Source organism: Accipiter gentilis, chromosome 30 (genome assembly GCF_929443795.1).
Source record: "Accipiter gentilis chromosome 30, bAccGen1.1, whole genome shotgun sequence".
In the NCBI taxonomy this organism is placed as follows: Eukaryota; Metazoa; Chordata; class Aves; order Accipitriformes; family Accipitridae; genus Astur; species Astur gentilis.
In genome coordinates this window covers 4307156-4320674 of record NC_064909.1, presented here as the reverse complement: position 1 = coordinate 4320674, position 13519 = coordinate 4307156, and the positions used below count along the sequence as shown (strand labels likewise).

The window sequence follows — 13519 nt, the reverse complement described above, 5'->3', positions numbered from 1 at the left end:
ACTGCTCCCAAGTTGCCCGAGTACTTGGTACCAATTAAGAAAAAAGATCAGCAGAAGTTCAGAACACAGCAGGGCACAGTTCTGAGATACGAGAGCCAAGCTGAAATCCCTGCTCCAAATCAGTAAGGCAAGAGATCTGAATCCTAAGTTTGCTACATCTCGGATTATAAACGCAAACCTAGCTTTAGCTAACAGAAGAAAAAAGGTGTGCATTTTAATGGCTAGAAGACTAGATGGATAGTAAACTCTGAACTTCACGTGTGCTGTTTAGGTTGCACGACATGAAAGCTTTAACCCTACACCTTGTGTGGAAGAGTCTAAAATTTCTGACTTTACTTCTGAGTACACTTAACTCATTGCTGCATTTGCTATTGACCGAATGGCTTACAAGTGTAAAGCAAACATTTTTTTCATTGTTTGCAAAATAAAGGTCATACAGATTATAGTATTTATGTGCAAGGTTGACATTTTGAGCAGAACTGTTTCTTCTACAATAACCACATCCCTTTAACTTAAAACACTCCATTTCAATTCACAATCCTACTAGCTTGAGATTTTTTTTTAAAGGGAAAGGTCCTGATTTAACTATAAAACTGTTTAGGAGTCTGCACATACAAAATTCTTCTAAATTATTTTCAGAAGCTGAATAACTGAGTGGAGAGCTGTTACACAGCATGGGGAAGAGAACATTCACTGCAGCCTTAAAGCAGTGAAAGAGGCAGCAGAATACACTGAAGACTGACTGAGGTACATTTATACCCCACAAGACATCTTACCTGGTAAATCTACATGCACATTGCTGCACCATATGGACATATCAGACTGAGTCCAAAAGTAAAACAACAGAATTAGCAAGGCACAGTGCCCAAGTGCAGAACAGCCATTGGTAGTTTGTCAACCATTTGGGCTGCTAATTCAACTGCTCTGCAGCATAGACACTGGCTACTCAAATACAACCTGACTTGTCCTCCAACGTTATCCTGAAGGACCTATGCTTTGGTTATTCTCTTTTCTTTGTGGCATGTCACCTATCAGGATTTTTGCAGGTATTCTTTAACCCACTAACCCATCACATAAAACCCGCATTTGCACAAGGCTAACAACTGCAGCAACATTTATAAACTTTGAGTTTTATAGGTTTCTTTATTTTTTAACTATGAATGAACTACAACTAAGATCATTTTGCAGGCAAAACTAGCAATACTTAAGATAATAAATGATCACTAGTGGCACAAAGGCCTTTTAAAGCCTAAAGTAATTATTTAACCCCTCTAAATAATATAATACATTAAGTGCTGTTTTAAATAATGTTTGAATTAAGAGGTTAGCTAACATAAAAGAATTTACCAAGATAACTCCTGAATAGACAAGATCTGGAATTTTGGGCTGCAGCAGCACTTAGCATTTGATGATGCCTACCTTTACAAAGGATGTTTCCAAGACTGTATGAGTTTGCAGTTCACAAACAAGTGATAACATAGGTGAAATGAAAACTGGAAGGAGCCCTAAAGTTATGTTTTTATACTAGATTTTGGCAAGCTCCAAATAAATCTATTTCCCATCCAGATGACATCTTATAATTGCTATTATACCAGAAATTTCAACACAATTACTCAGACTAGTGATTTGAAATAAGTCTCTAAAAGGAGCAATAACAAAATCAGCAATTGAAAGCTGATTTCTTAAAGGCTTTTATGCAGGAGGCTTTTTCAGCCAACAACTACTGAAAAGCCATTTAAAGAATAGTCACCTGCTTCCATTAGTGCCGATAACCCTTTCTGTAGCTTTTATTTCCCACTGTCAGCTTACAGCAGCACATGATAGCATATGATCAGTGTCACGACATTGGTCACAACACTAGATGTCAGAATACGGCATCCAGAAATAGCTGGCATGGTCCTACCCTTTCCCAAATGCAGAATTAGTGAAAAGAGCCCTATTTACAGCCTAGTTAGAATTGAAGTTTTTATGATGTAGAATACACAAACGTACTTTCCTCACACATTCTATGTGTACACAGAGTATAAATAAGTGGGTAAGAACAAATTGTTCAAATTTCTTTATATAAAGTAATTAAAAAAAAAGAAATCTATTTAGTCTATCAAATCAACATTTCCAATTCAAAAGTGTACTCAGTTTGAAAACGTGGAGCATGTGCAATTTTCTAAGCTGCAACTGTTTTTCATGCAATTGTTTCATGTATATAAAAAAACCCACCCCAGCCAAATAACACCTCCCCTCCACCCCACCAACAACCCAAACTTTATAATATAAACATTAAACCTGCAGTGTCACAGGTTACATATTGTCATGAGACAGCACATATAATCCACCTCCTAGAGGCATGGGCACTTAATGACTGATCTTGTAGTAACCTTATTAGAAGTGATTTTAATAGCAGTGACTGCACTTCCAAGTGCTGCAAGTAGAAACAGAGAAAGCTAACCATCTCTGCAGAAAAAATAAGCACTTTGCAAGTTTATACCCAAAATATTTAAGTCAGACTGACTCAGTTGTACCATAGCTATTGTGATGCAATAGATTACATGCAAGATACATGAATGTAACTTTATGAATGGTCCTATGAAAAGACATTACATACATCAGTATTTTCATACTAGATCACCTAAAACATAGCAGAGAGCTATCCAGAGCAATAGCTAGGCAATTAATATCTGTTACTTATTTAGACTTGGTATGTCAAAATAAACTTTCTAGATGTCTTTTTCTGTCTTTCTGCAAAGACAATAGCACAAGCACATTTTGATCTCATAAATATTGCACAGGCAAGTAAGAGTAACAAAAATAAATGCTAAATTGTATTCAGATATTTTTAAAACACATTCTTTTTTCATACTGTCTTGGTTTTGGCTGGGATAGAGTTAATTTTCTTCCTAGCAGCTGGTATAGTGTTATGTGTTGGATTCTGTATGAGAAGACTGTTGGTAACACTGATAGTTTTAGTTGTTGCCAAGTAGTGTTTAGACTAAGTCAAGGACTTTTCAGCTTCTCCTGCCCAGCCAGCAAGAAGGCTGGAGGGGCACAAGAATTTGGGAGGGGACACAGCCAGGACAGCTGACCCAAACTGGCCAAAGGGGTATTCCATACCATGTGATGTCATGCCCAGCATACAAACTGGGAGGAGTTGGCCTGGGGGGTGGGGGGGATCGCTGCTCAGGAACTATCTGGGCATCGGTCAGCAGGTGGTGAGCAATTGCATTGTGCATCACTTGTTTTGTATATTCCAATCCTTTTATTATTATTATTATTTTATTAATTTTTTTATTTTTATTATCATTATTAGTTTCTTCCTTTCTGTTCTATTAAACTGTTCTTACCTCAACCCACGAGTTTTACCTTTTTGGTTTTTCTTCCCCCCAATTCTCTCCTCCATCCCACTGGGTGGGGGGGAAGTGAGTGAGCAGCTGTGTGGTGCTTAGTTGCTGGCTGGAGTTCAAACACAACACATACTAAGCTGTACACTTAATCAGACCTTCCAGCTTGCTGTTCCAGTGCAATTCAATTTGCTAAACTCTTCTTTCAAGGCAAACAGCTGTATTGATCTTACCTAACCATCCTTTTCCTCCATTCAACCAGACCCACCTCATTCCACATGGTTAAGTTAGAGACCTTTTAATACATCATGTCTACACTCAGCTCACGCCTAAACACAATACATTCCAACTCATTCGTGAGGTCAACTGAGAAATCATGGGATTGTTTTTAAAAGAGCAGCTTGCTACAGTCCATAAAAAATTTGCTACATATTTCTTTGTAGTCTATTTTCATTCAAAGGCTAGTCTGAATAAACATCATTATTAAATAGACATTTTATTCAGATAACGTCATATGGCTCACTAATAACAAGTATGTGCAAGTTGTCACAGCAAAAATGTCAAAACAAGACAGCTCTGTTTCCTATGCAATAATTGTGCTGAAATAACATCAAGATGCAGACTAGGAAAGAACAAAATTGACAGGCACTCAAAATCTAACCTGGCACAAAGACAGACTGTTGTCAAACATCTGTTACTTCAATTCAACTATTTCCAGTTGCAAAACCTCCAAAGATGACTAAGTGAATCAGCAATGATTTGTTTTGACTAAACAACTCCATGCTTTTATTAAAGTCTATTCAGCCCTTCCATTGAAAATAAAAAAACAAGCATTACTGACTTGAAAAGGATTCAAGATATTTTTCAGTAAGCTGAGAACTGAGATAAACCAAAAGTCAATACCTGAAACTACCATAAAAAGTCTACTTTTGTCCTCTTCTACAGAAGTTTAAACCAAAAGTAACTCCATAGGTCATCAGCATTATACAACTTTTCACTTTCTTTTGAGATGAGACTTTACTCTTATGAACTATTAAAAGGGAATGAATGCTAACATCTTATTTTTAAATCTTAAGTGTGTGGGGGGCTTCTTTATGTTTCAGTGCCCCAGTCTTTCAACAATCCTGTTATTTAGTGAGTGAAAAAAGACAGAAGAGAGAGAATGCTTCTGAAAAATACATTATCCTTGATACATGCTAATGTAATGGCTGCCACTGAGGTGAAAAGGAGTTTAAAAGGCTCATTTTACTTTAAATATACTCTTGAAAAAAATTAATGCTTGAAAACTCACACTGAAAACAACTTTCTTTGAAATTTGAAAAAGAGCATGAGTGAAGATTACATACTTAAGACCACAGTAAATTATATATAACTTTCAGCATTATATTCAAGTTAAAAATACTGTTAAAATAGTGTTTGTTTTGGCTTGTTATTCCTACTTTAAAAGCTGTATTTATAAAGGTACTGTTGGATCATGTGCAAGATTCTCCCTGTACAGCTCAGTCTCAGGTATCCTCTTTGACAACCATCATACTGAACTGCACAATGATTTTACACCCGTAAAATGTGTGTTTGAAACTTTACTTCCTTCAAACACATACAAAATGAGATTTAGTGTCTGGACATCAAAAATAAAAAGCCAGTTTTCTGAATCAATGTCTTTAAAAAAACATTCAGGAAAGCTTTCATAAGCCTGTAATTACAAATAAGAAAAACACCCATAATTCAGGAAGTTTTCCTTTCTTTACAAAAAATTCCATGATACATTGTTTACATCAATTCTGTCCATTTCTGTTCTGTATAAAATCAGAAACTTTAGAATAGAACTTACCCATTTTTACTAAATACCCGTATCCATGCTTGTATGTTTGGTCCCAGCATACACAAGCATTGTAAAGTAGTAAAGGTAGACAGGAGAACTGCAAACAAAAACGTCTCAGTCACTGACCTACAAAGAAGGAATATTACAGAGTTAAGTGAGGTAGTTACTAATTTTCTAAGAGTTCCAAGATTTAGGAAAAAAATGCTTGGATATTTACTTCATTATTCCATTTGTGTTTCTAGTTTGATGTTGTGGAAGCAACCATGAAACCAAACTACATGATGCCATTGTTAGTAACTTAGTATCTCTTTCAAAAATCAGGCTGCTTCGTGCCCCTCCCCCCCTTTGTTTTCCTTTTTTAATCATTCCTAAAAATGAAAACACTAATATCAAAAGGATGAAAGATATGCAAGATGCATGTTTTAGAATCTTATGGGGAAAATTACTAAATGAAACTTAGAAAAATGTTTGTACCTGTTTAACACAAATACTAGTAAGTAAAAGGAGTTGTTTGTAACTGCCTTAAGCAACATTATCTCCAAATATTCAGAAATTGCAGGAGCCAGCTTCTAAAAAAACCTAAACCTCCAAACAGAAAAACCCCCAAAACAGCCACCCATCTTCCTCCAGCCAAGAGCTTATGCTTTAACTTCCAATGTACCAGGAAATACACAAGTACTTATATGAGTATCTGCAAGGAGAACTGCCCCTTAAAATATTTAGAGAAAGATAGGGTCTTCTGACTTACTCTATGAGAGGTGCTCCATAAAGAACAATAATCGCATGAAATAGTATGCAAGACATGAAAAAGTATATACAGCATTTTAGAAATCTGGATATCTAAAAAAGAGCAATAAAATATCAGAATAATGTTTCAAAAGAGGTAAGTAACATACATAGTCTATACTTTATCAATAGCATTGTACTCAACACATTTCTTTAATTTCAGCTACAGCACAGGATGATAATAATATGGCATATTTCAAAAGTTTTCCCTTTGTTTAATACTTTAAATAATTAATTAAAAATGATCACACTCCATCTAAAATTTTTTCATGCACCCTATTATAAGACAAACATACAAAAAATGTAACTGGAAATAACAAGATAAACAGAGATGATTTTATTGGATATTTTTACATTTCTGTTTTACATCTGAGTGTTATATCCATTCATTAAAAGGCATCTTTCACAGAAAGTGAAAAAATATTTAAAAGCAAGAAAATATGTAATATGAGAAAACCCCACTACATTTGAACTTGGCATCTTAAATTCTAAAACCATTTGAGAAATGTCCATGACTTTCTCTAAATCTGCAAAGCACATATAATTTTCTTTGAATTTAAACAACAGTTTCTGGATATTCAGTATGTCATATAGAAGTATAGCCACTTGATAAACAGTTCTGGTTAGGTCTGTTCTGATCAGGTCACCAATGGAAATCCTTAGTTTCACTTGAACACTTTTTTTTGACATGCTAGGCTGGGATGAGATCTCACCTAGAACACAAAGCCTGCTTCATTTTTAAATCACAGATGGTTAAAATACTTGTTTTCCATAAATATTTTGTGTATGTCACATCCCCCCTCAGTCAGCAAAACCAGACAGAAGCTTTGCATACAAAGACACAGATTTCAGGTATGTTTGCTTAAATGTTTAAGAATCACCACATCAGAGCACTAAATCTTGTCTGACTCAGCAAGGTGGGAGTACAAGACTATCCACCTGGCTTCAAAATGCTGTATATTCCCCCACTCCTGAACAAGTTGTGTGCTGCTCCAAATTCGCTTTGTTCAAACTTAATTTCATTGGGATTCATAACTTTAGTGCTCCTGTTACAAACTGTAACTACAAAAATTTCTCCCAGATTTAGATTCTTCTGTATGCATATTTCATCATTCAGGGAAATGTAGCCATTTCAATACTTTTCCATGTGATTTTTTAAAATTTACCAATTTTGTTTAAATTGTAATAAGCTAGTCTCTCTTTTATGTTTCAAATCCAAAAAACTACTTCTCTTCCTTTAAAGTTATTGGAAACTTATAACTGCACATGAGAACAGTGTTTCTTCATAATGCTGAAGGTCAGGCCTAGACTATGAAACGAGTTCTGTGCCTAATCGATTTTGCCAATTTTTGCCACCACGCAACTTGCCTGAAAGATCAACCACTGGGACTAGAAACAACAATATACTGACAAGGAAAGACACAGAATCACTCACCTGAACAGATTATTTACAGGTAAAGAAAGTTTCACATCACAAAAATATTGGAGAACTTATTTCAAAAGCTGCTACGCTCAGGTCACTCATGGAAAACAAGAATTCACCAGCAAATTGTCTTCTCTCTTTCTCATTTGATCATTTCAGTGAAAGAATTCGCTTCCCTTCCATACTGCCTGGCAGCAATTTAAGAATAAAAGTCTTACCTTGTGAGCAAACGAACTTCTCTTAGGAGCCAGATTTGGTTTAAGGACTAAGTGCAAGATTATATTAAGGGTACTAACACAAACAGAACATATACACAGCCACGCGAGGTGTGTTCCGAAAACTGTGAATCCGTCCCAGAAGGAAGCCGGAACAACCGCTGACAGAATAACTGAAAAAACACAGAGGAGGTTGGCAGCCAAGAGCCTCCTTACTTCTGCTTCTTTCATTGTGTTCCTATTAACCGGCCACCTGCAAGACAGCAAGTCGCACCCCGTTACTGAAGCACTACAGGGCAACGTTTTTCCCCGTCGCACTACACAGGGCAGAACTCCGAGCTTAGTTTGGAGGTAAAAGTGATTATTTGGGGGCAGAAGAACGTCACTTGTTTAAAAGCCAACCCCAAGCCCACGGACACAGCAGCACGGCGCTGTGAGAGCCGGGCGAGGTGCTGAGCGCTCCCACCGAGCAGGCAGGCAGGCTGCCCGCCCGCCCCGCACCGGCACCGGCACCCTTCGCGCCACCGAGCTCCCTTCCTGACAGAGGCAACCGACTCAGCCCCTGCCGCGCCCGGGCTGGGCTGCTCCTCACCGCTCCCTCTTCAGCCGGGAGACAGCGGAGGTGCGGCCTCGTGACAGGCCTCGCTCGGCGGCAACTGTCCCAGGCCGTGAGGGGTGGGGGTGGGGTACGGCTGCTGGGCCGCCTCTTACCGCAGCGTCGCCGCCGCCGCGCTGCCCGCGCGGCGCCACCCGGTAACGTAAACCGGCGGCGCCCTCGGGTCAGTTCCGGGGCGGGGCCGGAAGCGGCAGTTTGTTGTGGTGGGGGCCGCCATGGTGTGCGAGAAGTGTGAGTGGGGGTGGTCTGGGAGAGTAGGGCCGGGGTAGGGGGACCCTGCCCAAGCCGCCGGTTCCTGCTCTCTGGTGTCCTGGGCTGTAGGTGGCGGTTCTGGGAATGTCTGTGTGCGAGCTGTCATTCTCCCGCAGGCAGCGATTGTTGCGGGTGTTAATGCAGTATGGTTTTAATTTTTTTCCTTCGTAATGTTTCCTTACGTAGGTGAGAAGAAACTCGGTACGGTAATCACTCCCGATACGTGGAAAGATGGTGCAAGAAACACTACAGGTAATTTTGGGGAGGTCTAACGCTTGTTTTTCAGGTATCTTAAAGCCAGTTGGACACCTGAGCTATCTGACAATCTTAAGGCTAAAATTTGTGAGAGTTAATCAGGATAATTTTTAATTGCTGTAGTTTTCTTTCTATGCTAATTTAATGTATTGGGAATGTATTTGTCCTGAGCTTTTCAGTGTTCAGCTTGTCTGGTTTTTTTCTCCTTGTATGGAATGACAATACACAAACAGAGCACAGTAGAAGGAATCCTGCTGTCCTGTGCATTAATGCTGTCTTACATGTTTTACCTCTTTTTATGGCTTCATTTGCACATGTGTAAAACCTGTAAACCAAGGTTTTTTAAGTATGTTTGGAACTGGGAAATTTATTGGTTTATGGTTTTATTCTTTTCGTAGAAAGTGGTGGCCGCAAGTTAAATGAAAACAAGGCATTGACCTCAAAGAAGGCACGGTTAGTATTTAATACTGATTTTGGCTAAAAAAAATTTGCTGTAACCGAGGCCTGTTTCCTGCATATGTGGGTAACTGTTCAAAACTTGTCCAAAATACTTCTTTTTTTTTTTTTTTTTTTTTTTTTTTAAAATTTGTGGGGATTGTGATATTTGATTTGTTGGTAAAGGTATGTCCATACATATATCATGGGTACTTTCTGCTGAATCATAGAGTCTGGGCAACTATCTTACTGTAGTTCTTAGTGAAGTTGCTACAGTTTGATGCTTTTGTTAGGAAAGAAGCCGGGAAGGCTTATTTTCTCTGCTAAGATTGCTTTTCCTTAATGTCCAGGAGACATTTTATTATGCAAGGGGGCAAGGTGCTGCTGGAAGGTGTTTAAGTTCAAAATAGCCCAGTACCTTAATAAAAAGACACATTTTTAGTTCTGCTTTTGTTAAGTTTTTGTCCGTAATGCAAGAAATCTCTCTTAATGGCGAAAGTGAGAGTTTTTCTGTAGACTTTGTGCAGCCTATTAGAAATAATCCTTGTATGTCCCTTTTCTAAATTATAGTTTTTGTCTGTACACTCTGGGTTAGACATTTTAGGATGAGGTAGAGGAAATACTTTATTTCAAGGTGTATAAATAAAATACTTCTGCTTTTTCCCAGGTTCGATCCTTATGGAAAGAACAAATTTGCAATATGTCGGATTTGTAAGAGTTCTGTCCATCAGCCAGGGTCTCACTATTGTCAAGGATGTGCCTATAAAAAAGGTGAATTTCACTGAGTGGCAAATTACCCCAGTTTGGTTTGAAATTAGAGAGCAAGTAACTCTTGAGTTTGTTTTGCCTTACAAAGAGAAGGGTAAGATGTGATTTAATTGCTATCTTCAATTACTAATAGAAAGGCATAGAAAAGATGGAGTCAGACCCTTCTGAGGTGCACAGTAATAGAAGAAGAGACAATGTGGGTTAGAATATGGAAAATTCTAATTACATACAAGGAAAGCAGTTTTCACTATGAGGGTGGTCAAATATTGTAATAACAGGGACCCACAGAGGTTATGGAATCTCTACAGGAGGTATTCAGAGCTTGACTTGAAAAGCCCTGACCCAGCCTCATCCAAGTTGGCCATGTTTTGAGTGGGGCAGGGGCAGGACTAGTGACTGCTGGAGATCCTTTCCAACCTAATTTATTCTATGATTCTGCTTCTTTTAGAATGTTACTGGTATCTAAAGCAGTATAATTGGAAGAATAACTGTAAGCTTAGTCTTGGAAATTGCATAGAAAACTGTCATCTAGCAGTTTTTCTGATTTTTATTAGTTCTAAAAAAAATCAGGTTTTGTAAAATACAGTTACTTGTTGCAGTCCCTTTTCTACTCCCTTCTCCCCTCTCCCCTTCTTGTAATAGCTAAATCTAAATAGTGCTCTTAAAAACCAGCAATAGAACCACCCACCCAAAAAACCACACCCCACCCCGCCAAACCACAAAACAAACACCCCAGACCTATCCACCCTCCCCCAAAACCCACAAAACGACCAAAAATCCAACTTCTGATCTTGGTACAGTGATAGGCTAGCTTAACAAAAGTAGAATACATGGGCAATAAAAGGCAAAGAGAAAAAAATAAATAAAAGCAATTAAGAAAGTATGTCTGAAGGCAAATCATGCTTATGGTTGTCTTTGTGCCTGCATGTATTCTTATGCATTCAGTGGCTTAACATAAGCCATTGAAAGGTTAACTTCTCTGAAAGGAGTCTCTGGTCCAGTTGGGAACATGCTTGATGCATTGTAAGTCAAGCTTGGCTTAAGGCAAAAATGAAAAAGAATAATATACTCATCATCCCTAGAAAGCAAGATACTGCACTGTGCAGTACATAATATATAAAACCTTTTTTTACTTATGTATGAATGACTGCACTGAAATTCTGCTTATACCTGGAAGCTTTCTATCTCCTATATTCATAATAAGTCTTCAGTATTGTTAAAAACTGTTCAAAAATTCCTGAGGGAAGAAGAATGAATTTCAAGCAAATTTGATGGAGAGCCTTAAGGATAGAAAACTTTTACTAGTCTTGTGATTTTGAGTAGGTAAGCAAAAGGGCTCAAACTTGTAATTCCTGGAGGGGGGCAAAAAAGCAACACACACTCAAGTTCTATTACTAATACCAAGGAACCCACATAGCACACAGACATGGGGTGAGCCAATTGCTAGATGTAGAGCTACAGCTAACCAGTAGTAAGTTTTGTTTATGAAATTACTTTTAATTGTTCTTTAAATGTGCACTGTGTCACTGAGTCAGTGGTTTAGCAGCCTGCTGTAGGAGAGTTGCCTTTTCTAGTTGCTAGATGCTGACCAGATGGCTGCCTGAATCCCATATGGTAGAACCTTGTTCCCTTTCTCAAACTTATGGCTGATTTGAGTGGGCTTCAGGATTTCATCTTTGTCTGCTTGTGTATCCTTCCAGGCTGAATCTGGTTTCTTCACAAAGTTCAGAACTTTAAGTGCTTTAGATTCTAGTTCTGACCATCAAAGACATGGTTGTGGCATGTTTCTTGAGCCAAATGCAGTCATATGGCTTAGTGCTTCTAACTGTTGCATATCACTGAAATTGAGAGGCAATCTAAAGATAATTACTCGTCAATTTAGACCTGAAGTGAACAGCCTGTGGGCTGGATTTTGCTCTCCAAAGTAAATCATGTGACACGTTCCCTGCTGTTCTCTTTTCTAATGGACTTTTAAATTTGTGTCCAGTCACATGCTGTCAATATGTGAAAGCACAGGATTTTCAGAGAGTTAACAGGAAGAGTTGCTACTTGATTTTATTTTTTTGTCTGCTGATGAATGGTCTTGTAAAATGAGATGTGGCCCTACCAGACAAAAGATTTAGCACCTTTCTGCTTTAGAAGAGGGAAACATTGAGACAACCACCACCTCTGCCTCTGCTGAACTTGGGTACTTTTTGCTGCTCTACTCTTCTGACTTGCCACTCTTTCAGTTTAGGTCAAAGTCCTCTGGGACATCAGTGGTCATCTTCACCTCTCAAGTATTCTTGGTGTCCAATGTTTCTCACTTCTACTCCTCTATAAATAGCTCAATTCTATGAAACTGTATTCTTCTCAACTCTATCCATTATCTGAAGCTCCCTACCTGTTAAACTTCCATTTAGCAGTCAGTTTGTTGGTGACTGTTTTCTTAGCCTAGCTACTTTCTGTCCATCTTGGGCCTCAGTTTGGCTACAGGACTTAGGAAGTTTAATAATACACCATTTTTACCTGTTTGCCAGATGGGAGCCTTTCCTGGCTCTCTTCCAACATTCCAGCAAATTACAGAGGCTTCGGGCAGTGTCGTGAATCATAATGCTCTCAAAATCGAGTTTATTTTTTTGAACTGGCAGTATTACACATATGCTGCAAATACTAATTTGTATTAGGAGTCTTATTATTACTTCTGAATTTGCAATATCTGGTGAGAAAATGGACAGATGGATTGTCAATGAGAGCTCATTTAAACAATTTTTTAAAAATTATCTTTACAGATACATGGCAACTATGTTTTTGAAGAGAAACTAATGATTTTAAAATAATTTACACACCTTTTGTGTGCTTATAGGTATCTGCTCAATGTGTGGCAAGAAGGTCTTGGATACGAAGAACTACAAGCAAACTTCTGTCTAATTGTATTCACTAGTCTTTTTATGAACTTTAACTTCTGTGTCTTTGTACAGTAATTTTTCTCTAAAATAATTTGTGAATATTAGTTTCTGGAAGATAATACATTTACTTGGAATGAGATGAGAGGTGAAGACAGCCTGATTGTTTACCTAGAAATGTACATAATATTTGCTTTTTGTTGTTTTAGCACTAATGTTAACTGATATTTAAAGGTAATCAACTGATACAGTTCAAAGTGAATGAGAAGATCCTAATGGATAAGTTGAAACTATGTTACTATCATAACACAGATCTTTGAGATTAAGACTTTTATTCTTTTACTGTATCTCGAGTCTTCTGCTTGTCTGATAGTAATATTTTATAGATGTACAAAATATGAGCTTGTATCACCTCATTAAAGTAGTATCTTCATTTAGTTCTGTGCTTACAGGTATTTATAATTACTCTCACCCCAAACTATTACATCCTCCCCTCTAAATGTTGCTCTTCAGATTTTAATGCAATCTTCCGGTTGAGTTTTGTTTCTGCCTACAGCTAAGTTGGTTCAATCACAAATTGTTAAACTACTGAAATCCAGTGTGTTACTCTGCCAGTTCTTACTTTGGCAGTAAGACTGATTAGCTATTCCCTTGTCAGCCTCTAAGGAAGCTTTACATATGGCATCGGGTTGCCCAAGGCAATAAAGTAATGAGCATCAATTTCTAA

The 13519-nt window shown here is 37.9% G+C and overlaps 2 protein-coding genes across 4 annotated transcripts in view; one reads left to right on the top strand and one right to left on the bottom strand.

The window, feature by feature from the left end:
- PIGF (phosphatidylinositol glycan anchor biosynthesis class F) overlaps positions 1 to 8414 on the bottom strand; it is a 22577-nt gene extending 14163 nt beyond the window's left edge. Inside the window, exons 1-4 of one of the 2 annotated variants that reach the window (XM_049833760.1) lie at positions 8293 to 8414; positions 7585 to 7834; positions 5906 to 5997; positions 5167 to 5283 (exon numbers count right to left, since the gene is read on the bottom strand). In XM_049833760.1, coding sequence (XP_049689717.1) covers positions 5167 to 5283; positions 5906 to 5997; positions 7585 to 7834; positions 8293 to 8414 — 581 coding nt within the window. Of the gene's footprint in view, positions 1 to 5166; positions 5284 to 5905; positions 5998 to 7584; positions 7835 to 8173; positions 8268 to 8292 lie in introns of those variants that run through there. The other variant, XM_049833761.1, reaches the window with a different exon arrangement.
- On the top strand, positions 8380 to 13519 carry CRIPT (CXXC repeat containing interactor of PDZ3 domain). Of its 2 annotated transcripts, XM_049833769.1 has the most exons (5): positions 8380 to 8428; positions 8636 to 8701; positions 9103 to 9157; positions 9807 to 9910; positions 12753 to 13519. In XM_049833769.1, exons 1-5 carry the CDS (start codon positions 8413 to 8415, stop codon positions 12815 to 12817), a joined length of 306 nt encoding a protein of 101 aa, XP_049689726.1. In that variant the 5' UTR covers positions 8380 to 8412; the 3' UTR covers positions 12818 to 13519. The 2 variants fall into 2 exon arrangements, with proteins under 2 accessions (XP_049689726.1, XP_049689727.1); XM_049833770.1 differs by lacking the exon at positions 9807 to 9910.

What these genes read in the sequence shown, in the direction of transcription:
- CRIPT (XM_049833769.1), top strand. An exon ending in TGGTGCAAGAAACACTACAG is followed by an intron (nt 8,702 to 9,102) that starts GTAATTTTGGGG and finishes TTCTTTTCGTAG; the next exon opens with AAAGTGGTGGCCGCAAGTTA. An exon ending in TTGACCTCAAAGAAGGCACG is followed by an intron (nt 9,158 to 9,806) that starts GTTAGTATTTAA and finishes GCTTTTTCCCAG; the next exon opens with GTTCGATCCTTATGGAAAGA.